Source organism: Choristoneura fumiferana, chromosome 28 (assembly GCF_025370935.1).
Source record: "Choristoneura fumiferana chromosome 28, NRCan_CFum_1, whole genome shotgun sequence".
NCBI classification, from domain to species: domain Eukaryota; kingdom Metazoa; phylum Arthropoda; class Insecta; order Lepidoptera; family Tortricidae; genus Choristoneura; species Choristoneura fumiferana.
In genome coordinates, this window is record NC_133499.1 from 4274863 (window position 1) to 4302478 (window position 27616).

At 39.1% G+C, this 27616-nt stretch overlaps 1 protein-coding gene across 1 annotated transcript; it reads right to left on the reverse strand.

Annotated features, from left to right (window-relative positions):
• Nucleotides 1-290: 290 nt before the first annotated feature.
• Nucleotides 291-26734, reverse strand: LOC141443843 (uncharacterized). The gene is made up of 20 exons (XM_074109208.1): nucleotides 26621-26734; nucleotides 24900-24994; nucleotides 23907-23993; nucleotides 23122-23275; nucleotides 21002-21041; nucleotides 20896-20926; nucleotides 20632-20728; nucleotides 16804-16870; nucleotides 15105-15150; nucleotides 13999-14071; nucleotides 12992-13059; nucleotides 10319-10403; nucleotides 9119-9171; nucleotides 7551-7617; nucleotides 6335-6390; nucleotides 5052-5115; nucleotides 3187-3222; nucleotides 2914-2994; nucleotides 836-909; nucleotides 291-419 (listed from the first exon to the last, which is right to left on the reverse strand). Exons 1-20 carry the CDS (start codon nucleotides 26623-26625, stop codon nucleotides 340-342), a joined length of 1359 nt encoding a protein of 452 aa, XP_073965309.1. The 5' UTR covers nucleotides 26626-26734; the 3' UTR covers nucleotides 291-339.
• Between the last annotated feature and the right edge of the window lie 882 nt (nucleotides 26735-27616).

The following is a 27616-nucleotide window of genomic DNA, read 5'->3' on the forward strand; positions in this document are numbered from 1 at the left end:
CAAAACGAATGACATAATTATTAGCTTTCATTTGATACCTATAATTACTACAATAAAAATTCCCCCTCTATACTTTTTCGCGGACGCCATTTTTAAATATTGCAAAGTAGATATTACCTACCTAGTTAAAGTGTTTAGTTAGTTTACTTTCTTTTAAAATACGGCTCTATCCGTCGGAGGACAATTTGCCAGTGTCTAGTAGGTTTTGCTGTTGTTTGTAAACAATTTTAGAAAACTAATTTTACACTCGAAAAATAACCTTCGGGAAGTCTGTTAAGAAAAACAAAACAGACGCGAACTCATATTTTTATTACAGACTATGGTTGTTTGTACAATATATCAAACGGATTTGATACTCGAAGGGTGATCTGCTTTCCCGCTCCCACACGCTTCTGACGTCATAACAGCGTTTCTTTTACCTGTAAAAAAACGTAAACTTAACACGTTGGCTGAGCATCACCGGTGGGATCAAGTAATATTCTCTGTGTGGCGATAAGCATCACCGGTGGGATCAAGTAATATTCTCTGTGTGGCGATAAGCATCACCGGTGGGATCAAGTAATATTCTCTGTGTGGCGATGAGCATCACCGGTGGGATCAAGTAATATTCTCTGTGTGGCGATGAGCATCACCGGTGGGATCAAGTAATATTCTCTGTGTATTCTTTGCACAGTCAACTACAAAGAGATCTATACGGAAAAAGTTACAATATGTATACATTGACTTTATTGGCTTAGCCTTAAGGTCGTGTACTCGTGAATAGTTTTGTAAATTATTGGCCGTATCGATGTCTCCGTAGTTGACTGTAACTAAATGCTTATAATCAAATACTTACTGGTAAATTCTATCATTTTTATCAAAAATGGGGGCACAACGGTATTCTTTATTTTGTTTCCGACACATCTAATCCTGAAAATAAAAGATTTAATTAGTTTATTCATTCGATTTATCCCACTAATATTATATTACTAGCTTTTGCCCGCGGCTCCGCCCGCGTGGTATTCGGTTATCGCGCGCTGTTCCCTCGGGAACTGTGCATTTTTCCGGGATAAAAAGTAGCCTATGTCACTCTCGGGCCCATAAACTGTCTCTATGCCAAAAATCACGTCGATCCGTCGCTCCGTTACGGCGTGAAAGACGGACAAACACACAAACATACTTTCGCATTTATAATATTAGTATGGATATGGATATAGGCATCGGAGTTTTCATCGCACGGTAAGACGTTAGCGAGCCATGGAGTCGACATTATAGCAATAAAATCCAACTCCTATTCATACTCATACTCACTCATTTATTTAATTCTAAAATGCTATATAGCGATCACGATAAAAAAATCGTGAGCAACATGTGATTCAAATTACAAATAAAATTATTATATTATGAATTATTATTTTTATGTTGTGATTTAACTTTGGGTGTCACTAACTGTTTTACGCTGACTCACATACCTACTCAAAGACCAAATTATAGTATCGTGATTATACTCAGGAGCAAAACTATCGCATAACTTTTCAATTTTTCATACAACTTTGTATGGGAAGTGATTGAGTGCGAGTATGAATACGTGTTTAATTTTATTGCTAACGTCGACTCCATGAATGAGAAATAAATGAGAATGTTTATGAAGAAGTTTGTCACTAAATCATCTTCATCTAGTCGCAATTTGGTATGAAGACAGTTTGAGTACGTTTAACCCCTGACGCAAAAAGAGGGGATGTTACAAGTTTGACGCAAATGTCTGTCTGTCTGTGGCATCGTACCTTACCTAGCTATCAAACGGATGAACTGATTTCGATGCCGTTGTTAGGTGAAAGCGATTTCGCTTTCGATACTGCTTAGGTCAGTCGTTTTTGGGGTTCCGTAGTCAACTAGGAACCCTTATAGTTTCGCCATGTATGTCCGTCTGTCTGTCTGTCCGTCCGCGGCTAAGCTCAGAGACCGTTAGTACTAGAAAGCTGTAATTTGGTATGAATATACATATAGCGGACAGTGGTAAAATACAAAAAAAATTAAGGTAGGTACCTCCCATGGACGTAAAGTGGGGGTAATTTTTTTTCTCGGCTAACCCTATAGTATGGGGTATCGTTGGATAGGTCATTTAAAACCAGCACGATTTTTTGATTAAGTGATCTGTTTGCGAAATATTCAACTTTAAAGTGCAAATTTTAATTAAAATCGAGCGTCTCCCCTCTAAAATCTAAACTGTTGGGTGGAAAATTTGAAAAAATTCAAGATGGTAGTAAATATATCTTTACAAGGAAAATTATAACTGCTAAGATTGCTTGAAAATATAATACGAAATCCTTAGAAAAATATTACTTGATTTTTTCGTAATGGCTCCGGAACCCTATCTTGGGCGTGTCCGACACGCTCTTGGCCGGTTTTTGAGACATTGAACTTTGAAATGACAATTTTTTCTAAGTTGGTTAGAGCCCGTTCCCACTTGTCGGGTGCCGGATCCATTTTTATGTCGGATGTCAGTCATTTATATAGAAAATCGTGTCGGGCAAGTGTGAACAGCTTCATATATGTAAAATGTTCTGCCACTGGAGCATCCGATTAAAATCCCGGCCCAACATCCGACAAGTGGGAACCAGCTCTTAGGTTATCTTCATATCTGGGGGCACGGCAGTGTCCCCGCCAAGTCGAGCAAAACAAAGGCGCGGCCGTCCAATACTTTTCTCGATTTAATTGATTTCAACGAATTTGGAGTAAAAAGTAGAAATTGGCTACTTTTGCCAGATACTCGAAATTATTCCATGCTTTATAGGGATTTGAATTTATGTATGTAAGCTCTTTATTGTACAAAAGAAAAGACACAAAATACAATTTACACTATCGGGATTTGCACTATCTTTGACGATATATTATGTATGTCTGTTTGTCTGTGTTTGTGTATGAGACACTTACTCGCTTTTCGTGGGCCCAGCGGACCGCATCACCTGTTCTCTCATACACCTGTAGCTGTGGGACATTCTGCAATGTTTGCATCTGTAAAAAAAATGTTTCGACAAATGGATGGATTTCAATGCGGTTTTTCCACATAGAAGTGAGGTTTCTTGCGGTGGTTCCAAGCTATGTTTAATTAAAATAGGTTCAGCCGTTTTTGAGATATTGAACTTCGAAATAACGACGCCGAGGATCAATTTTTCTAAGTCGGTTAGATTATTTATTTATACTCACTTTTTCAATTCTGAAACTCTCCTTGCAGATTCAAGCCTGTATACAAATATAACTGATCAGTTATTCCGTCAAAATATTCGTATTTTGAACTTATCAGTGTTTTTTGGGGGTATCCGTTCATTTCGCAACTACGTTTGGCAACCTGATTCATTTCGCAACTTTTCATTTCGCAATCTCTAAAACTGTAAATATTTCAGGATTTTTTTCAGGGCCTTCGTGTAGAACCTTTTAGGTTAGGTTAGGTTTGTTTTATAAAAGTCCTGAAATATTTACAGTTTCAGAAATATTAAACAGTTGCGAAATGAAAAGTTGCGAAATGAATCAGGTTGCCAAACATTAGTTGCGAAACATTAGTGGAGTCCACTTTTTATTTTTATGTTAAATTCCTACATAATTAATATCATAATCGGGATTGTCAACGTAGGGTAGAAGTGCCGTTTTTGGTCACCTTAGGACCGTTTATGCCCAGGTGACATTTGAAGTAATTTATTAAAAAAAATAATCATCATCATCCCAGCCCTATATACGTCCCACGCGGGCCCAGTGCGGATTGGGAACTTCACACGCACGCAAAATAATTTGTTTAGTGAGTATTCAAAAGTTTATACTGAAACGAATACAGTTTGTAATGTTTCATTGCTATAAATTTATTTCAAACGTATATTTAAGTAATAAATGGCCATAAATGGTACAGTGGCCACAAACGGTACTTCTGCCCTATCACACTAATAAACGAGCAATAATTATCTCAAAGTTTCGACCACATTACGTGCATTAGTGCATGTAGTTCGGGATGCGAGTGCCGGTACTAGTAGTATCACAGATATAGATTACAATAGATAACGCAAACACCAATCTGTATGAAAACCAACCGTGTCACTTTTTTATATTTATACTGTAACGTCTCAAGAGCGAATTAGCGATGTGAATTCCCCGATGTCCGCGCAAAATCGATTCAAATGCGCCGCCCGCCCGCGCCGTGGGGCTCGAGTCAGTCACAGTCATGATTAGTCAGTTAGCGGTCAGTCTTTGTATGGGGCCAACCCCGACGTTTGGTCGGGGTTCGGACACGCGAAGTTAATGCATTTGCGTAATCTAGTGTAATCTATATCTGTGAGTAGTATACAAGTGTGGGTAGTTCGAAGGGCTAAACAGACATTGTCAAGTTGCTACCATACACTTCAGTCTACTCGTGACCACGGCCACTGTAATGTGATCGAAACGTTGAGGTAAATATTGTGCTTTAACGCATTCACTGGCACCGACGCAAATATGCGTTTTCGGAACTTCACCCAGTGCCGCTGTCATAATCATTCATACATCTTGAACGCGCATGTGCGTCCGTGGCACCTGTGGAAGTCAGGTGGCATTAAATGCGTTAAATTAGTGAAAATTACGAAAGTTTAAAACATTCATCATCATCATCATCATCCAGCCTATATACGTCCCACTGCTGGGCACAGGCCTCCTCTCAGAACAAGAGGGCTTGGGCCATAGTTCCCACGCGGGCCCAGTGCGGATTGGGAACTTCACACACACCATTGAATTGCTTCGCAGATTTGTGCAGGTTTCCTCACGATGTTTTTTCTTCACCGCAAAGCTCGTGGTAAATTTCAAATGTAATTCCGCACATGAAAAAGCCGTGGTGGCCTAGTGGTTTGACCTATCGCCTCTCAAGCAGAGGGTTGTGGGTTCAAACCCCGCTCGCACCTCTGAGTAAAACATTATAATTCCTTATTATAATATTAAAATTAAATAACTACAGGAAAATATTTTAAAAGCATTTATATCCAATTGCATTTCGATTTAATACTAAAATTGACAAGGCCAATTGGAAATACGTACCTACTTATAAGTTAACTTACCATCCTAACCGGTACGGCATATTTCTTTTATTGATCGTGGAATATAACCATTTGACGCCACTCCCTAAACAAATAGACCACTTAATTAGTTTCTTTACAAAATTCTTTCACATAGCGTGATCATCTAGTCACGATGTGTGCGACAGGATGATGATGAAGAGGTATGGACCGGAGATGTTCAAGAGGTTTATTTAATGTCAGATAGAAGGCACAATTGCGCCTTCAAGATCCCTTAGAGGGTTAAGTTAAACAGGATACTAATGTGTAATGAAACTGGTTATAAAACACTGTAATTAACTGCACTATGAAACTGTTATGATATTATGATCGAATAGGTATTGATGTCAAAATAATAATAGTAGATTATTGTCGTGGCCTGGAAGTAGCCAATTGCTGGCTGAGTATGAGTATTAAACGGACGAGCTTGCGAGTCCGTTTAACTAATACGAAGCCAGCAATTGCTATTCCAGCCGAGACTAATATAAAGCTTTTCTCAAAAATCATGAATAATTCTGAAATAGACTAAACTTTTCCTCAAAATATATCGTAACATTTAATTTTATTCCAATTATTTTTCTTATGCTTTCCCGCCTTTTTTCATTAAAAATAAACTGCAGGTGTATTTTCCACCGAAAACACCACAAGCTGTTTCAGACCCAATAAAAAAGTCCGAAGTTCCAACAAAATATCTGATACCGCCCATTAGATTTGGCTGTATACGACTTATGCCAACATTTCCATGGCCTTTTTAACTTCTGATCGCAGAATGAATTTTGACATAAAAAACAAAGTGCTGAATTTGAAAGTAGAAGAGTGAATTTTTAAAACGAACCAAAACATGAAACGAGGAAGAGGTTAACAATCGACAAGGCTTGATCAGCCTTGACACATCTACGTCTTAAACTTCCCACTGGTGGGCACAGGATGATAGGGCTCGGGCTACAGTTCCCACGAAGCCCAGTGCGGTTTGGGAACTTTACTATTTATTTTGCAGTTGTCAGTGGGTTCAGGATGTTTCTAACCCCCGACGCGAAATACGGGTGACATACCTACATAAATTTGACTCCAATGTCCGTCTGTTGGTCTCTCAAACGGATGGACCGATTTCGATGCGGTTTTTCACGTGAAAGCAAGTTTCCTTGCGATGGAACTTAGAGAAACCCCCAACACGTCATTTCAAAGTTCAACAACTCGAAAATAACTGATCGGATTTTAATGAAACATCGCAAGAAAACTCGCTCTTACTGTGTCGGCGGTAAAAAAAACTATAAATAATAACTTACGATGGTGGTCCACGATGTCCTCTTGGAAAAACGCTTTGAAACGTGTAAATAATGGGCTGAAACACATAATAAAAAGGACATGTTATAAGCGTAGCATAAACATTCGGTAATTGCGTCACCCTTACGTGATAAATTATAATAGTGCATCTCTTTCTACAAGCCAGCATAAGGCTGCATTTCCACCGGAGATGTGCGAGGGTGCGTCGTGAGGAATGTGTTTGACATGAACATGGTGGTAGATTTTTTTTTTGACATTCATAAGTGCTTGTTATAGCCTAAATTGAATAAAGATATTTTGACTTTGACTTTGACTTTGAACCAATAGAAACGCACCCCCTACCCCCTTCTCCCCTCCCCCTTTAGCCATCTCCTTTTTAGGCGGGCACCCGCAGCCTAATAATGCTGTAGGTGTCCAAGGCCGGCGGTGATCACATACCATCACGTGACCCGCATGTTCGTTTTCCAGCTATTCGATAAAAAAATCCTATCCTCGCCCCGCTAAACTATATCCACTTCCACTAGAGGTGCACTGAGCGAGGCGGTAAATTAAGCGTTTCTATTGGTTCATGACATACGCATGCCTCGCAAACCAACCACACACATCTCTGGTGGACGCAGCCTAAATAAGTTTTGATAAAAAAAAACTTTGCTGACTGTACTTTTAGTTGACTGTACTTGCATTGTCACCCAAACTATATTTGCATACCAGATTTCAAGTCGATGCCATTAACCGTTGAAGAGTTCCGTCCTGCGGAGACGATCCTGGCCGGACTACCAAGATGTCACTACCAGATTATTGTATTATCATGCAATTTACATAAGTAAGTATGCCAAATTTTGAGTCAATCCGATTACTGGAAGTTGGTTGAATTTAACTTGTAAGATTTGACTACAGACCAGTGTTGCCAGGTGTTCGGTATTCTACCGAACCGTTCGGTATTTTAGCACTGTGTTCGGTGTTCGGTATAACGAAAATACCGAAGTATGGGCGGTTCGGTTTTTTTTTTTCTCCCTAATATACGCTTCAACTGTCAGATTTTACACAATCGACAATCGATGTTGCCGCCTCGTGCGCGTTGGAAGCGTTTCTTTTTTCTTACTGTTCGGTATTTATTCAAAAAAGACCTGGCAACCCTGCTACAGACAGACAGACAGACAACGGGACAGGTGAAACTAAATAAAGCTTGTAAATACCAAATAAAATACGTAAACTCACTCTTTCTCCTTCTCTTTGCTCACAATGACGCTGATGAGAGAACTTCGCATCAAAATCTTTTTCTTAACTGCAAAACAAATTAAATATTATAACTAACTATAAGATCTAACTATGAGTTATATGATAACTTTAAGTATAAAACACTACTTGAAAGGTCCACGGATAGAACCTACGTCACCTAAGCAACTTTTTGAGTTATAGCGGTTTGAAAGTTTAGTCATCACGAACCATTTCTATGGTTACCATTTTATTTAAAAGATAAAAAAATGGATTTTATACTGTTTTCAGATTATTTAATTCAGTGGTAAGTCATAGTACTTTGAGATTAAAATCTAAATTTAAAAAAAAGGTTACTAGGCATGTTCTTTCCGTGGACCCTTCACTTAGTGTTCACCCGCGGCTTCGCACGCGTTAAATCATAAGATGCAGCACTTGAATAGGGAATATTACTGCAATTTTCTGCCGTCAGAGTGCAGCCCTAGCACAAAAGGTAAACAATCTTAAATGTCCGTAGGATGCCATAATATCATATTATTTCAATTAAATATTTGGAAATATCATCGATTTAGAATAAATCGATGGGAAATATACCTAGCTCTATCATGACTATCGATGTAAATGGGCGTTTGCAAAAAAAGTGTACCTTTTTTTGTAATTTTGGAAAAAATATGGTTTTTCCTACTCAGAATCAAGAGCACGATTAAAGAAATGTTCCCATTTTTTCATACAAATTTTTATGAGTTAGTTACTTTTTGTCACGCCCATACTGAGTGTATGAAAAAACCTGTTCCGTACAAACCTGTAGGTAGTAACTTTAAACTTATTAAAAATCATCATCATCATCCAGCCTATATACGTCCCACTGCTGGGCACAGGCCTCCTCTCAGAAAATTTACATTTTTCGCGATTTTTCCTTTAGCTGTGCTGTGCAAGATGTTTCTTCGTACAAAATTTCAAGATGCGCGTTCACGCGTTCCTGAGAAAAAGACGGTCAGACGGCCGGACAACAAAGTTATTCTATAAGGGTTCCGTTTTTTCCTTTCGGTACGGAACCCTAAAAACGTCGCAAAACTGTCATTTCTTTGGGGTAATTTTTCTAAACTATAGGTGATTGTGTGTTGTGAATGTTGTAATGTTGTGATTCTGAGTAGGAAAAACCATATTTTTTCAAAAAAATAAAAAACGCGCAAATATATTATTATTTAGTTACTAATAAATAATAATAATAATAAATATCATGGGACACCTGACACCAATTGACCTAGTCCCAAACTAAGCAAAAGCTTGTACCTACTATGGATACTAGGCAACGAATAAACATACTTATATAGATAAATACATACTTAAATACATATTAACATCCAAGACCCGAGAACAAACATTCGCATTATTCATACAAATATCTTCTGCCCCGGCCGGGAATCGAACCCGGGACACCTCAAGCTTCGTAGTCATGTTCTCTAACCTTGGCCATCCGGTCGTCAAAATATGTCATGATTTCTATAGGTAGGATATCTATAAAGCTAACAGTCTAGTTCAACTAGTAAAATAATAGAATTGCCACTCACATAACTTGTACGGTAGTTTTATAAGGCTTCCGAGGTGACGGTTTAAAAGGTGTCTGAAATTATCAAACATCACAGAACTGACTAAATAAATGGGTCGACGGATGCAAATAACGCTAAAATAATGTCAAACGATATACATAACATGGATATGACTCTAAAGCAGCGTTTCCACCAGAGATGTGCGCGGATGCGTTGCGAGGAATAATGTGTTTGTCATGAACCAATAGAAATGGTTCAATTATCTATCCTCGCTCAGCGCAGCTCTAGTGGAAATAGCTCAGCTGAGTGAGGTTTTTGTATGGAATGTATTGAATGTGTTGCTAGGGATGTGTTGCGAAATACTCAGTGACTTAGTCGCAAGTAGCGGTCTGTAGCGCGCCCCCGCCTCACTGCTCTCTCTGGTGGAAACAGTCACAACGTTCCATATTCTCGAACCCGTCAGCTACCTCGCGCATCTCTGGCGGAAACAGTCACAACGTTCCATATTCTCGAACCCGTCAGCTACCTCGCGCATCTCTGGCGGAAACAGTCACAACGTTCCACATCCTCGCACCGCTCAGCTACATCGCACATCTCTGGTGAAAACAGTCACAACGTGCCACATCTGCGCTACACACCATCCCTAGGGTTGCCATATGGAAAAATGAAATGTCCTGACAAAAATCCTGACATCGCCCTAAAAGTCTTGACATTTCTTAAAATTTGGCATTCCTAGATTTGGCGTAGATTGTTACATAAGAATAATTTATTCGCAAAAACAGTTTTATAGATATCTCTTTACTAATATATATATTTTTATTTAATGAAGCCATTTCCAAAATTCCTGACATTTGCCAAGACCAGCTATACTGACAAAGGTTAAAAAATCCTGACGTATAGCCACCCTACTCACACCGCTCAGCTAAAGTCTGGTCGCGGATCACGAAGAATTTCGTACAATGACCTTTCACTTTGTGTCTCTGTTGCTCGCGAGTAAATATTTGCCGTCGCGCTCGCACAGATGAACTTTTACGTATGCGACGTCAAATATTCACGCGCGAGTGACAGAGGCAAGTAGTGGAGGTGATTGCGCGAAATTCTTCGTGTTCCGCGATCGTTGGTACTTTACCTCGCACATCTCTGGTTGTAACACAAACGCTCTCTTTGTCGTACCTCCTAATACCTTGTATATTAAAACTTTAAAAACTAATGCATTATTACCCATTAGTGCGGTGTAGACACATTTTGCAGACTGAGTCCGTCCACGCGACGTCGCTGTCACTGTTCGAGCTCCCTAAATTTAAATCTAAGTACAAGAAACACGTATTTGTTAATGATAAATAATTTAATTATAGCCACGACAGCTAATAGCACTTTATAAGTACCTATACGAGGACTTATAGGTAGTACCACCAGAGTTCAGGGCCCGCGTCACGCACACAAGAACATGTCATGTACCTAATGATAGCAGGATTTTGACATTCACTCATTCAGCTGTGTGTATAATCATTCACTTCAACTCTCGTGGCACTACATATACGAGGCTATTAGTAGTGTACCACTAGTGTACTCGTAGAACTCTGTTAAATAACTTAAGATAAGGTAATTTATGCAATAAAATTTGCAGTACGAGATAACAATTAAGAGATACAAAACTTTTACAAAAGGTCTGTGTTGCTCATGTGCCTGCACTAATGTTTAGGGTATTACTACAGAACTCTTGTCGCAGGCTAAAAGTTAGTTGCGTAAACTCCACAGTCGGGACCCATTCAAAATACACACATAAAAAGTCATGGGATTTTCATTGTCCCTAGACAGATGTTTTGACTCCGTAGTAACTTGCCTATATTGAAACGTTCAATACTGTCACAGTACAGAAAAAAGGAGCAGTATAACGTCTACATACAAACGGCCGGAACGCGAGTCATGCCTACGCGCCACGAATTCCCAGCATACCTCGGCAACCATCAGTCGCGAGTGCTCCGCGGTTACGTACGCACTCACGCGCAGTTATTACGTACCTTAATATGTCACAACGATATAAACAGTATTGTTCGGTGTACGGATATTTAATTTCATCTAATATAATATAAACATACTTATCTAATGAAGTTATTTATCAGAATGCGAATTTTTTATACTCTTAAATTCAACAATAAAGCTTTCCGCACATCCAGAAGAGGCGCAAATACTTCTCCGTAGCTAATTTGCAGACAAATATACGTAGTGATGAAGCCAAATAAAACCGTTTAAAACATAATACGCTTTGTGGATTATTAAAATATCGCAAAATGTATTTTTGTTAAACACTACTTAGTACATAACTTCCATAATTTTCTAAAACTCGTAATCCTTTCCCTACTTTTAATTTCATGTGACATTATAAAATTAAATATAACTGAAGAGTGACAGTTAGTAGAGCAGGCAGCCCTAAGTATCGCGGGTTTGTGTACCGATCTAACGGAGGTAATTATATCAAGGAGGCTGCCACAAAACAGATAGGTACCTAAGTCAATCACATGTATGTACTTCACCTTTTATACCTACGCTCGGCGGTCGCTCTAAGGTTGTCAACTATGGCTTATGCACAAAAAACTATCGTGGTAGTGCCACTCGTATCTAGTTGTTTGATTTGTTGTTGAGAATGAAACGGGAAGAATGGAAATATAAATTAACAACACACACACACACCAACATCACGCCTGTATTCCCAAATAGGGTAGGCAGAGCACACGAAACGTTACTGTTTCGGAGCCACTTTTAGCAATTTTAGGTTTTAAGTTTGACAAAAACGGTACAATAATGACAGGTTGCTAGCATGTCGCCTATATGGTATACCTTAACCTATATCCTTAGTCGCCTGTTACGACATCCACGGAAGAAATGGAGAGGTGTAATTCTAACCCGACCCCACACGGGTAATAAATTAATAATAACTAAAATATATATAAATAAATTAATAACAACTAAAATATTTTAATTTTAATGTCATTGTTACCACTGGTAGCTTAAAAAACCGGCCAAGTGGGAGTCGGACTCGCGCACCGAGGATTCCGTGCAAATTATTAAAAATATTTTTATTATATGATGTAACTAAAAATTTACGCTTTTCGCAATTTTTCCTTTATCTGTGCTATAAGACGTTGCTTCGTACCAAATTTCAAGATTCTGAGTTCAGTTCTGTAGGTTTTGATTCCCTTGCGAGTGTCGAAAAATTGCAGCATAAACGGCTGTATCTTTTGACTTAGAAGTTTGATTTTTCATAACACCAAGGAACAGTAGACCTGAGTATTTGATATGAATTTCAGCTTGATACCTCCACGGGTTCCTGAGAAAAAGGGTATTGACAGACAGACAGACAGACGGACAAAAAGTGATCCTATATGGGTTCCGTTTTTTTCCTTTTGAGGTACGGAACCCTTAAAACGACAATTCACCGTTTAATGTTGAATTAAACAAGCGTCCACTGAAGAGTTATACTTACTTAATAACTTTTTTCTTGCTGCTCCATTATTGCACAAAAAAGTTCACAGACGTGTGTCTCAAGCGGATGGCACTCGCGCTCGCACTGGTCCCAAGCGGTCCGAGATATCGTGTCCGTGAGCAGTGTCTATGTGTGCGTTGCTCGAGCGCACTTGTATGTAGATTGATTTCTGTACCTATCTGTTTTGTGACGCTGCCAAGACGTTATACTGATCCTTTTTTTCTGTACTGTGGACTGTTTAGGGATAAAACACATTTATACACTTTTGATAAGTGAAGAGACTGACGCTTAAAAATCCCCATTAAATGGGTCTCGAATGTGAACCGATATTTCCTGGTTTAAGTAATGTGTTACGCGAGAGAAGTCGCATGTAAAGAATACTTAGTATTCACAAAATTGAATAAGCCAACCTGTCTGTCGATTTAGTTCCGACACGGTAGAGGCCTCTGTGGTCGCACTAATGCGCCGCATTCTGGTTCTGAAAAGGACACACATACATACAGCATATATTTTTGATACTACCTCAAATTTTAAGGGTAGGTGAAGGCCCTAATTATCACATTTTTTTATGTTTTAGTAAAAAAAATTGTCTGATTATTTTCCTTATAAAATTAATTAGCACGCAATATATCGTGATACTACTTTGACAGCTTTTCTCTTCGTATCAAATTATTGTACGCATTACATTGCTGCTCGAAAATATTTCAAAAATTAATTACGCTCTGGTAGTTAATTCTAAATTAAAAATTAATTTTGATATCGGTTCACAGCACTTAAATCTTCGTCTAGTTACAGTTTGAGGTAAAATACACGCTGTATATATTAACTATAATTAAGAGATACATATTATATATATGTAAACATAGAGGATTTTCTGGAACTAAACATTTGCAGGTGCTAGGACATTGTGCAAGGTCCGCGCGGATTGCTACCACCATCTTGCTCGCTAATCCTGCCGTGAAGCAGCAGTGCTTTCACTGTCGTGTTTCAGCGTGAAGAGTAACACAGCCGGTGAAATTACTGGCATTTGAGGTATCCCATCTTAGGCCTCTAGGTTGGCAACGCATCAGCAATACCCCTGGTGTTGCAAATGTTTATGGGAGGTGGTGATCTCTTACCATCAGGAGACTCACTTGCTCGTTTGACATCCAATCGAATAAAAAAAAAATATGGTTGAAATTTACCAAAGAACTAGTGCCACCGGCATAGCTCGAAGAATATGCAAAAGGAAAAGGCAATGGGTAGGTAGTTTATATCAAAGAGTGTTATCCCCAAAGCCATGTAGGTGGACTGATACTAGCAAATACAGATGGCAAATTATCAAGCATTGTGGCGTTCTAAGGCGGAGGCCTTTGTTGAACAGTAGACGTCTTCCGGCAGATGATGATGATGATGACAGTGACACCAAAATACTCACTCTGATTTTCTAAACGTCATCCCAGAATGAATCCTCAGGGCCATTGTTGCAATTTCCGTTGATGCACCGAGCTCTGAAACGTCGCTGAATTAAAATACCGTGCCCTATTTCACGAAGCTAATACAAGGTTACAATTTGGAAGCGGTAGTCTTTGTTTAAGGGGCTGCCCGAGGTTTCTCCTACTTTTGCACTACAGATAGAATTATAAGTCAAACGGCTATCCGTTCTCCAATCATTTATCTCCATTTTTGTCTACCGGATTTTGAAAAAAAATGAATACTTAATTTTGTATGATTTTTTTAAACATTGTCTGAAAAAACTTTCGATCACCAATACGTACTAGATTCAAGGTCACAGCTCTGAAAACGGCCAGAAAAATAAGAGCACATTAACAAGGAAAATCGTTATGACCTATCAACCCCTACAAGCTATATTTAATACTAAAAAACAGCAATAGATGGCACTACCATTAACGTTTGTAAATTATAAAATGTGAACAAGCCGAATCAAGTAGAAATATTGAGATTAAACTAAAGACTAGCATATTTTATAAACACAACTTAACATCAACCTTAATTCAACTCCTTAATTTGAAGATAAGAAACACCATAAAAATAATAAATTGAGAATACGAAAATATAGGCTGCATGTGGCTACATTTCAGCGAGGCTTTCGTAGTGTTTTGCAATTGTGACGCTAGATGGCGTATAAACGGAATGCGCTTGCTGGGCTTGCCCCGCGCTTGCACACAATCGTCGAAACTATTTGAGAGAATCATGCCATTCTCTTCTAACGACGTAAATAAGACAGAGACATCATGCGTATCTCTACTCGTCTAGGCTCAGTTGGTGAGCTTGTTGGTTGTTGTCAGTGTACCGTATCTTAGTGTCTCACTAGATGGCAATACGTATCGTGTTATTTGTGTTCTCACTGGTGCCATCTATTGGAAAATGGAAGGAGAGAAAAATAGCCAGTTGAATAGCCAGTATTAGGGTGATACCATTTGCTTGTACTAGGTGGTGTCTCTGTTATATTATCTACTTTGTATGACTTTTCCTTTGAAAGGGTTACATGGTGGCTCCTGAAGAGTGAGTCCTTGGCCATACCTGCAATCCTTAGGTCGCTACATCGTGGTACTCCAGTCATCTGAAACTAGAGAATAAAGAGTTAAAAACAGGCCATGTTCCGTCGAACTCGCCCACAGAGGGTTTTATACAGTGTGTTACCGGTAGTCAGGCTTTTTTGAGGGAGGTTAAATTAACGTATTTCTGTTACTTAACCATGACATTAATTTAAGAATTTGTAACAAAATTCTAATTGCCAGCAATATACAGCAAAGTAAATTGACAAGTCATAATCAAAGTATCTGTCGGCTGTCATTTACACTGGTAACCCACTGCATAAATTCGGTATTTGTCAATTTTAATTTATCGAAAATACAAACTGAGACATGGATGCACAGATAACCAGAAAAAGAGACCAGCGCTGCGGGAATCGAACCCAGGTCCTCAGCAATCCGTGCTGGACAGGAGTCTAGACACAAATTTCTCCTAAGCACACATATCTCAGGTTGCTTTTTTCTACTACGCTTCTTAAGCAGCAGCACTAGCGACATCTATGTTTCGCTCTCATCGAGAGACGCCACATTTTTTCGGAACTAGATGTCGCTAGTGCTGCTGCTTAAGTAGCGTAGTAGAAAAAAGCAACCTGAGATATGTGTGCATAGGGGAAATTTGTATATAGATTTTAGTCCGGCGGTAGTGTAGGGGTTATAGCACGCAGCACGGATTGCTGAGGACCAGGGTTCGATTCCAAGCGCTGGTCTCTATTTCTGGTTTTTCTGTGCATCCATGTCTCAGTTTGTATTTTCGATATGGTTTCACGGGATACCCTTAAAAGTAACAAATTTGGAGTTGAAATAAAAAATACAAAAAGACTCCAAAAAACCAATCATAATTTTAATTTATGTTATAAAGGAGCGGCCACACCGCTGCTTAAAATACGTGACGGTACGGAATCGCAGTGGCGTGTTGTAAGCGTCACGATTTTATCGCATGCCCTCCACACCGCTGCTTAATGGGAAATGGATGAAAATTTTAGAAACGCTTAAAACTTTTTTTATCGCTAGGAATAACCTTTGTAATTAACAGAAAAAAATATCAGATTTTTAAGTAGAATCAATTAATTTTAAAAAATGAAAGAGTTTTCTTTACCGCCAAATTACGACAGTCCGGTCGATTACGGGTTGTTCCATAGTCCAGAATAAAAAACATTAAAAAGAATTAATGTGTCTGACTCGATCGTTTTGACAGGTGACACTCTTTACCGGCTCGGATAATACCGACATGGAAATACCAACCCTGTTTTTCATCTACACACCCATATAGAAGCTCATGTTAGTTTCTATGGGCGTGTACATGAAAAACAGGGTCGGTATTTCCATGTCACTATTATCCGGACTATGGAACAACCCTTAACCGACCGGACTGTCGTAATTTGGCGGTAAAGAAATCTCTTTCATTTTATAAAATTAATTGATGCTACTTAAAAATCGTTTTTTTAATTTTTTTCCGTTAGAAAGGTTATTCCTATTGAAAAAGTAAAAAGTTTCAAGAGTTTCTAAATTTTTTAGACATACCCCATTATCGCTCGAAAGCGCCGGGATCAATAAAGGAGTCGGATTCGGTACCGATACATTACCCATGTCTACTGCGACCCCGTACACTCCGTATTTTGAGCAGCGGTGTGGCCACACCTTAACTCAAACCTCGTTTTAACGAACGTTTCTTATGGCATAATACTTACCTCTTCGATTCCTTTATGTCGTTTGTGTTTCGTAGACGGGTTTGTTATTTTGCTGATATTTGAAGACCTACAAAAGAATATACAGTAAATTATATACATACTATAATAATAATACTCGTGTGGTGCCGGGTTAGAATTACATCTCTCTATTTATTCTCCATTCGATGTCGTAAAAGGCGACTGAGGATATAGGTTAAGGTATACCGTAGGCGACAGGCTAGCAACCTGTCACTACTGTACCTTTTTTTTTCGTCAAACTTTAAACCTAAAATTGCTAAAAGTGGCTCCGAAGCGTAACGTTTCGTGTGCTCTACCCATTTGAGAATACAGGCGTGTTGTTTGTTTGTGTGTATATATAATAGTAAATATGAGTGAGTGATAGCTGGAAAGTACTCGGAAATTTCTGAAAATTTTCACAAGAGGTGTAGAAAATTTACATACCGGGTGTGGCTTGTAGTACGAGCAAAAAATTAAAACGTAGATCGTCCTCGTCAAACCGAACAACATTAGTTCAGCGACTTAAAAATAATGGAGTCTTTGAATTTTCCTTTTGTTCATACAAATTAAATATAGCTATCAATGTACGCCATCCTAGGACACAACTGACGTCGCCTGTCACTCTACAAACATCAAGCATTTCGCTTTGCATTGCTTCTTCGAATAAACTTAAAAGTGTAATAAAAATGAAAATAACTAATTATTTTTCAAAGTCGCTGAACTAATGTTGTTCAGTTTAAGGAGTATGGTCTATGTTTTAATTATTTGCTCATATTACAGGCCATAATAGAAGGAAAATTTTAATCCCCATACAAAATTGTGCGAATTTTCCGAAATTTTCCGATATGAAAAATTAAATAATCTCTCAATACTAACGCCATCTAGCGATATTTTGCCTGTCAAGAAATCTTCCTCTTAATTCTCCTAATTGATTGCTCCTCTCTACCGCTCGAAGATTGACTGGCAGTATCAAAGCAATTTCGCCTTTGTACTTTGTACTTTTCTGATGTTAACCTATCTGTATTCCTTATAACCATACCTTCATTATAAGACACATTTTTGTGAAGAACCGTTTAGTTCTCCTACTCGTCGCTAGATGGCGCTGTGTAAATCGTGCTATCGTTCGCTAACCTTGTGAAGTATAAAAACAAGTTCATATATACATACAGCAAATAAGTTCTTTGACCAGGAAAAAAATCCATACCACACCCTGGAATTTTTTCCCAATGCAGGGAACTTGTTTGCTGTATTATTCGACGCTTGAAAGTAGAAATTGACTAAACGACACTATTTTAAGATAGTGAGTTTTATACATGTACTCGCAGGTAGATAATACAACTCACTATCTTAAAAAAATGCCGCTTAGTCAATTTCTACTTTAAAGCGTTGATATGAAGAACGTTTTGTCCTATGGACTGGACAGTAAATAAGAGATTACGAACGAGTCTATTTCAGAAGCCATTTGTCAAGACTGAGGGTATAACTTTATAAAAGGTCGGTATTTTAGTAATTCCAGTTAATTAATAATTCAAACAAAATATAAACTTCGGCTTATAACTTAACTTATTATACCTCACAAACGGATGGACCGATTTCAATACGATTTTTTTTAAAAAAAAAAAACAAAATTTCTTGCAGTGGCTCTTTCCTACATGTGTTTGATAAAAATATGTTAAGCCACTAATGAGATGCCTACTGAATTTTTACGTTAATTTAATGCAAAATTTTTGCCTGTCTATCTTTGGCATTGTAGCTCTCTCAAACAGATGGACTGATTTCGATGCAGTTTTTTTTGACGTGAAAGCGAGTTTCCTAGTTGTGGTCCATTTTTCATTCCAATTTTTTATTGTACCATTTTGTCGGCATAGTTTACAGATATATGTCCGAGCAAAATTACAGCTTACTAGTATTGATAGACCCTGAACAAAGCCGCGGGCGGACAGACAGACAGACAGACATGACGATCCGTTTTCGGCATTTTGGCTCCGGAACCCTAAAAACATGTCTCATCCGGTTATCAGAATAATTGGTCTTCCACGTCTCCTCTCAAGTATAACCGCGTATAAAACGCTAGTCCGTACCCGTCGTTACGTGCCCTTACTGAAACTTCATGAGGGCAAGTCAAAAAATTTTCTACATACGCCATCTTACGATACTAAAAACGCTTAGAAGTTACTTATTTATCAATCACAGGAACACAACGATAGCTTGTTATAAACTAGCCAGCGCCATCTATGATCGTAATAACGAACGTTTCTGTGTAACTAATCAAAATCACTAATACTTCCTGATGGATATAGAGGGGATAAGCTTCATAGTCGTGCGTCAGGTGGGCTACTACGAAATTCGAATATCGAAGTTCGTATCGTACCGTCCCTCTCACTCCCGTATTAAATAATATTAGCATCAGCGGGACGGCAAGATAACGAAGTTCGAATTCGGCACTTCGTATAGGGCCAGGCTGGACTATTGTATTTGCCAGATTATTGTATTGCCACCAGATTGACATAAGAATGAAAGGCTCAAGTCAATCCGACCACAGGAAGTGGGTCTAGCTTCCAAGATTTGACCCAAATAAATAAACAAACAGGGCAAGCTAAATAAAAGCTTGTAAAATAACTAAACAAAAACCGCTGGGCTCAGAGTCGAGAAATTTGGTATGTACGTAGCCAGCTATTATAACACATGGCTACTTTTTATCCCGATATTCCCACGGGATAGGGATAAAATCTCGGAATAACAACCGCTGGGTTTAGAGTCATGAAATTTGGCATGGGTGTTTTAAGGCCGTTCCTGTACCCAAATGAATTCTAAAATCGAGCCCCTCCCCCGCGCCACACGTCCCGCCCCTCGATACAATGGCGATACAACAGCGCTGCAGCGCCACGTAAGAAGTGGCGACTTAACTGAACTAATAGGACACTGATTTGTAAAACGTATTACTAAAGACAACTAAAGACCGAAAAAAGCATGCTGGGTTGCATAGATGGCGTTAAAGTTAAATTGAAATAATAAAATAGAACATAGTGTAAATTAAATATTCATTTTAAAATCCTCCTGGTAAATATTTTCAAAATTGCTTTCTTGGGGTTGGATATGAGGCTTTTACATATCATTTTAGGTATATTTTACAAATAATGATTCAACCGTATCATATCTGGAGGTACCCAAACTCGGTATGTTTTGAAAAGATTTTTATTTTAATTTAAAACAAGTGACTGAAATATAATGATGTGATAAATTTTTGGAATCGATTTAGTAAGCCCTTTCGTTAGATACCACACACGACAGGTTTCAGAACAAAAAAATAATTTAATATTAAATGCCATAACTCTTCTCCTTTTTTTTCGTGCTACGGGTCACATTGATTCGTATGGCATAAAGATCAATCGTTCCGATTTTCATGCTTTTAACACCATTTGCAGCTTTTTACTGAATTTGGGGGTGTACCGCTAGCATAATAATTCTCAAGCAATCTTAGCCGTTATAATTTTCCTTGTAAATTTGATATGATATGAGTAAGTAATTCACTAAGAGTTTAGATTTTAGAGGGGGATTTTAATGAAAATTTGCACTTGAATATAAATTTGGCAAACAGATTACTGAATTGAAAAATCTAAGTCTATGGGAGGTAACCCAAAAAAAATTTTTTTTTCACCACTGTCGGCGTGACTGATGCATGATTCATGCCAAATTACAGCTTTCTAGTACTAACGGTCCCTGAGCTTAGCCGCGGATAGACAGACGGACAGATATGGCGAAACTATAAGGGTTCCTAAGTTGACTACGGAACCCTAAAAAGTTAACGATTAAACCACTATTATCAAATACCTTATCGGAATCACACACTCGTGTTCTAGCGGGACCGGAACAGGGCAATTAAGTTCTTTCAGGAACTCCGTAGTCGCTTCTGTTGTTGTACCAATTTCTAGAACATGCGTAAAATAGTAGAATTTTCAGTACAAAGTCTTTAAGTATTTTTACCAAGTATTTTACCTAGTACTTTGCATACTAGGTATTTAAACTAGTATTTTATGTACCAAGTATATTTACCTAATGTTTTACCTAGCTAGTAGGTATTTAATGTAAACTCACCGGCGCTCCCTCGTGTGATGTACTTAGCGCTCTGAAAATAAAGGTACCTAATGAGTCCCTGAGCGCGATTCAGGAGTTCCAGGGCGCAGTAGCATTCGGTACTTACGGACGGGTACGGGGCCAAGACGGTTGGGTCGGTACGCTGGCTGGAAAAAAAAAAATTTTTTTATTTATTTATTGAGTTCACGTGGCAAGCACTGCTAAAATGAAGTCACTTAATTTCAGTGATTTGATACACATTTAAAATTAGTTTTTGGAGTCTTTGTATTTTTTTTATTTCAACGCCAAATTTGTTACTTTTTTACGGTCATCCTATGAAATCCAACGTAAATACAAACTGAAACATAGATGCACAGAAAAAAAACAGAAAAAGAGACCAGCACTGGTAATCGAACCCAAGCCCACAGCATTCCGTGCTGCGTCCTATACCCCTACACCACCACTGAAATGCTGAAATATGTGGTGCATGGGAGAAATTTGTGTCTAGACTCCTGTCCAGTGGTGGTGTAGGGGTATAGCACGCAGCACGGAATGCTGAGGACCTGGGTTCGATTCCCAGTGCTGGTCTCTATGTTTCAGTTTGTATTTTCGTTACTACAAATTTGCCTAAATTACGATCTAGTAGCATCAAAAGTAGCTGCACACTTTTACCACTTTAGCCACGTACTAAACGACATGCAAGGTCGGCAATGTGTCACTGTGACAGAGTACAAAAGTGATCTGCTACTTTTGATGCTAACTACAACCGAACTTCGGTCGGGCGTTCTGCGACTGAGCACGCCAAATTATAAAATAAAAAATATCACGGGATAAATCATTGAGCTATTATTATTACTCATCATCATCATCATTATATCAGCCATAGGACGTCCACTGTTAGACATAGGCCTCCCCCACAGACCTCCAGTTGCCTCGGTTGGCAGCGGCCTGCATCCACCGTGAACCCGCGACTTTAACCAGGTCATCCGTCCATCTCGTTGGTGAACGTCCTATGCGGCGCTTGCCGATCCGCGGTCTCCACTCGAGAACCTTTCGGCCCCAACGACCATCTGTTCTCCGTGCTATATGGCCTGCCCATTGCCACTTCAACGAGCTAATTCGCTTGGCTCGGTGACCCTTGTTCTTCTACGTATCTCCTCATTTCTGACTCGATCCCGTAGAGAAACCCCAAACATAGCTCTCTATTATTACTAAGTAATAATAACTCAATGGTATAAATATACACCAATGAGGGCTATCGTTTTTTGTCTCACTAGATGGCGCACTGTAGCGTGAGGTTTTTAAGTATGGCTTTCAAAGTATGTTATTACGGGCGTGAAAACAAAGTTTAGATTAAAATCATATTTAATACACCTTAAAACCGTACCATAAAAATATCGAGCATGCCACAGTGTTGCATAGTCCCCGTTTTGTTCGGAAAAAAGGGAGGACAAAGGTTTCCGAAAGACAAAACTGTCTAAAAACACAGAGATTCATTGCCCCGGAACGCATATTTGCTATAATTAATTTCAGATATTGCAAAATATTCACAAATTTATTCTAATTATAAATAAACCCGCGTAGCTCACCCAAAAACTATGAGTTTTGACATTTCGGAGACCTCACGCTACACTAGCGCCTCTAGCGGCGAATTCACACGCGATAGCCCCCATTGACAAAGTTCCAAGCTAAGCAAATGTTCTTAAGCAAAGCTTCCTCGCTCAAGGCAATCAGTCTTACGATCCAGTGAGGAAATGCTGCCAGCATCTTTGGTACCATGCCGCAGGGCCCATTTTTAGAATTATTATAGTTTTAGTTTATTTATTGTAATCTAACTTTTTAACCCCCGACGCAAAAAGAGGGGAGTTATAAATTTGACCGCTATATGTGTCTGTGTGTCTGTAAGTCTGTGTGCCTGACTGTGGCACTGTTAGCTCTTAAACGGGTGGACCCATTTGAATGCAGTTTCTTTATTTGAAGTCAGGTTTTTCTATATGTATATACAAAAGGCAAAACTGACTCACGGGTTATATTATTCTATCAATAAATTATGTTACAGCAAATCTTGTAGGTATGGGTTGGGTAATAGACAATAGATAGATAGATAAAAACATAATCAAATATGTATTAAACTTCCAAGACTTGAGAACAAACATTTACAGTATTTTTATCTAATATTTCATATTCAAACTAGCCCAATAACTTGCAAAAACATTCCCATTATTTGAACAATCTCGTTTCACCAACCTGTCAACTCTGTACCGCTCCGAGCTAGTACTGGAGCGTCCCATTCTCGCCATCTCTATCACTCTATTGGCGTCCGATCTTTGCGCTCGCTCGCGCCGCCTGCGCTCACGCTGCCGCCGAGGCTTGGCTTTGGCATGTCGGGCGGTCGAACAACCTTCCAAGGGAATTAGTTTCGTTAATACAAACTTTTTAATGAATTAAAACAATTACTTTGCTCACCCGCGAACTAATTATAGCTACGTTTATGCAAGAAATGTGTGTTCATGCAGTACCTCCACCTCCACACTGTAAGAACACACAAACCCATCTATCACTAGCACTACATTACACTGACGCGTTTCGAACTCAACCAGAGCTCATCTGCAGCGCAACACAACCGTTCACCATGCTACAATGCTTACAAGATGTTAGACTAATACTATTATATTATTGTTATTCTGTTATCCCACTCACTTATATAATAAATGTGAAAGTCTGTTTGTTTGTTACTTGCTGAACCGATTTAAATGAAATTCGGTATACAGATAGTTTGAGTCCCAGGATAGGACATGGGATAGTTTTTATCCCGGAAAATTGCATAGTTCCCGCGGGATAGTGAAAACCGAAATTTACGCGGACGGAGTCGCGGGTAACGGCTAGTACTAAGTAATTGTTTTAGTTCATTGATATGTGGAGTTCCCATTCCGCAGTGGGCCCGCGTGGGTACTACGGCCCAAGCCCTCTAATTCTGAGAGGAGGCCTGTGCCCAGCAGTGGTACTGGGATGATAATGATGATGATGATGACCTTGGAAGATACGCTGGGAGCACCCGGAGCAAAATATCACGCCTTTGAAGACCTCGGCGTCACGAAGGTCCGTCTCGCTGCACACATCTGTAAACATAGTAGGTAGTTGAGTATTAACTAATATTCACATATTTTGGAGTTAGCGCCATCTATCCGGATATATTGGAATTAGAAGAGGGATTAGACTATACTTCGTTTTTTTTTAGGATTCCGGAGCCAAAATGGCAAAAACGGAACCCTTATAATTACGTCATGTGTCTGTCCGTCCGCGGCTTTGCTCAGGGGCAGAGCAGGCTTTGTCACGTAAAGTGGTAGCGTTTTTTTTTTCTCATCCAACGCTATGGTGTGGGGTATCGTTGGATAGGTATTTTAAAAGCATTAGGGGTTTGCTAAGACGATTTTTCGATTCAGTGCTTTGTTTGCGAAATATTCAACTTTAAAGTGCAAATTTTCATTAAAATCGAGCGTCCCCTCCCCCCCCCCTCTAAAATCTAAACCGGTGGGTGGAAAAATTTGAAAAAATTCAGAATGGTGGTAAGTAAGTATATATCAAACTTTCAAGGAAAACTATAATGGCTAAGTTTGCTTGAGAATTATTAGTACTTTAAGAATAAATAGCAGCTAAGGTTTAATTTATACCTAAACTTGGAAGATTCCGTATAAAGTACTTAATCCTTAGAAAAATATTACTCTATGTGTGTCTATCTGTCTGTGGCACCGCAGCCCTTAAACGGGTGGACCGAATTGAGTGCGGTTTGTTTTATTTGGAATCAGGTTTTCTACCGATGGTTTTTAGACATGTTTCATTAAAATCGTTTAATCCGTTTTTGAGATATTAAATTTTGAAGTGCCAAAGTCGGGGGTTTTCCTACTTTTTTTGGTTAGGTTATAACCTATTACATACTCGTATACTCGTATATATAACCTTTCAGAAAATATCAATAAAAAACTGAATTTGAGCTGCTTATTAAAAATAAAGATGTAAATACTAACAGCATTTGTGGCACTTCTTGTGATAGCTCCATCCCTCTCGCACAGCCGCGACACCGCGCGGAACGGGAGTCATGCAGTGCGCACAGACCTCGCAACTGATATACAAACATATAGGTAGTACCACGAGAGTTGAAGTGAATGATTACACACAAAGCTACTGTCGTGTAATGATTTTGACATTTACTCATTCATTTTCCTTTTTAACCCCCGACGCAAAAAGACGGGTGTTATAAGTTTGACCGCTATGTCTGTCTGCGTGTCTGTCTGTGGCACTGTAGCTCTTAAACGGGTGAACCGATTTGAATGCGGTTTTTTTTTATTTGAAAGCAGGTTCCAGCGACGGTTCTTAGACATGTTTTATCAAAATCGGTTCAGCCGTTTTTGAGATATTGATCTTTGAAGTGACAAAGTCGGGGTTTTCCAACTTTTTGTTGGTTAGGTTATTGTACCAGTGTGTGTTATCATTCGTTCAACTCTCGTGGCACTATCCTACTTATCCTACTTATATTATAAATGTGAAAGTTTGTGAGTGAGTGAGTATGTTTGTTACTTCTTCACGCTGAAACGGCTGGACGGTTTTGGATGAAATTTATCAAAAAGTTAGTTTATAACCTGGATTAAAACATAGGATACTTTTTATCCCGATATTCCTACGGGATAGGGATAAAATCTCGAAATAATAACCGCTTGGCTTAGAGTCATGAAATTTGGTATGTAGATCTAGACATCTGGAATAACACATAGGCTACTTTGTATCACGATATTCCCACGGGATAGCGAAAAATCTTGAAATTTCAGCACTGGGTTTAGATAGTCTTGAATTTTGTACAGTTGTTCACAACACAACCTCAATGAAGATCACGATATAAATTTTGGAAATATCCAGGGGAATTTTGTAAAATCCCGAAAATTTCAACTGCAACTACCAGACCGAATAGTTTACGCGTGCGAAGCCGCGGGTAAAACCTAGTCTATAATAAACTTAGATACGCCAATGCTTTTAAGGTCACAGCTCATTACAGCCACCCGGCACCTGACCAGCACCGCCTCGCCTCGAGCGGTTAGTATTCTTCATAAGGATTTGTTGTACACCAACTCCGTAGCGTCACCGGATCGCCTCAGCAGGGCTACTACGAAACTCGAAACTAGAAGTTCGTATCGTACCGTCCCTCTTGCTCTCGTATTAAATAGTATAAGTGTCAGAGCCGCACGACACGAACTTCGAGTTTCGTAGTAGACCTGCAGTCGCGAGGATGCCACGCGCGGACGGCGAGTGGACCACTCGGTCACAGCCCGCTGCTCGCCGCCATAGTGACTACTACGAAATTCGTGGGCCACGCGAGCTCCACTCGTTGTCAATGCGTCCACCCGTGAACAACGAGTGGCTACCGAAAGTCGAGGCGGTGCTGGTCGGGTGCTGAGTGGCTTTAATGAGCTGTGATCGTTAGATCGGTCTGTATGAGCAAGTCTTGTCATCAAATCAGCTCACATCCACCCACTGCCGGGTAAAAGGCCTCTTCATTTTCACGCCTCTTTGCCCGGACCTGCGTTAGTGTCAACCACAGTTTACCAACCGACTGCCAACGGGCCGTCGGTCAGTCCACCATTCTTTGACCCAAACTTGGCCACCACTCCGTGACTGCTTGATGAACAAGTCTTGTAACAGCACATAAATGTGGCTTAAAAAAACATTAGAATTTTATGAAATTTGTGATACTTACGCCATGTTTTACACTTTTTTTAGTTTTTTTGGTACATTTTTGAATTTATTTGTAACGTTAAGCGAATTTTACATTTTTTTTTCGTTTTCGCGCTGTGAGATTACAACAGCTGTCTATAATTTTGACGACAAATGTCATTTTTTGTTTAAGAAATTTTCTAATGTTTCCTGTAACTAAAAACTCTATGCTGCGACCGCGAACCGGTCAAGCCAAGCCGTAGGTAGGTATTAAAAAAACATTTATTAGTTCAAGCTTTTTCGCTGAGTGTAGTTTTTGTCGACTGTACTTGCATTTTCATTCAAATCCATATTTCAAGTCGATGCCATTAACCGGTGAGGAGTTCCGTCCTGCGGAGACGATCCTGGCTAGACCACCAGGTTGTCACTACTTACAAAGATTTACACAAGTATGCCAAATTTCAAATCAATCCGACCACGTGGAGTGGGTCAAATTCAACTTGCAAGATTTGACCCGCACATACATAGATACATACTCGTACATTGCAAGTTAAATAAAAGCTGGTGAAAAAATGTCACAAAAAATTAAACATAGATCAAAAACCATGAAAATAACTATCTACCAATTGGAAGTCGATGCTTCAGCACAAACCTGCAACAAACCTAAGAAAAAACCGTAATCGACATACACAACCTTCTTCATTCCATCATGGGTAAAGAGAACGAAAAACAAACTCAAGCATTTTAATATTGTATCTTTTATTTCATACATAAAAAAACATGAAAAATATGTAGGTAAGGTACATACGTGAACAACAAGGCGAATTCATATCACTAAATAAACAATGCAAACGGGTTTATTTTCAAATTCTTCTTCGTAGATAACCAGCGCTGGGTGGGGCCAAGTATTTCCTACTTCAAAGAGATATTTTTTTTTTTTTAGGTCGGCTATTCTCATTTTATCGTGCACCTGTCTAATTACCGTACCGCTTTTTTACCATGCAAAAGCGACACGACACTGCAACTGAGTGCACATCTA

Coding starts and splice junctions, on each gene's coding strand:
- LOC141443843 (XM_074109208.1), bottom strand. Junction 5,116..6,334: donor GGACATCGTGGACCACCATC/GTAAGTTATTAT, acceptor CTATTTGTTTAG/GGAGTGGCGTCAAATGGTTA. Junction 910..2,913: donor GCTGGGCCCACGAAAAGCGA/GTAAGTGTCTCA, acceptor TTTTATTTTCAG/GATTAGATGTGTCGGAAACA.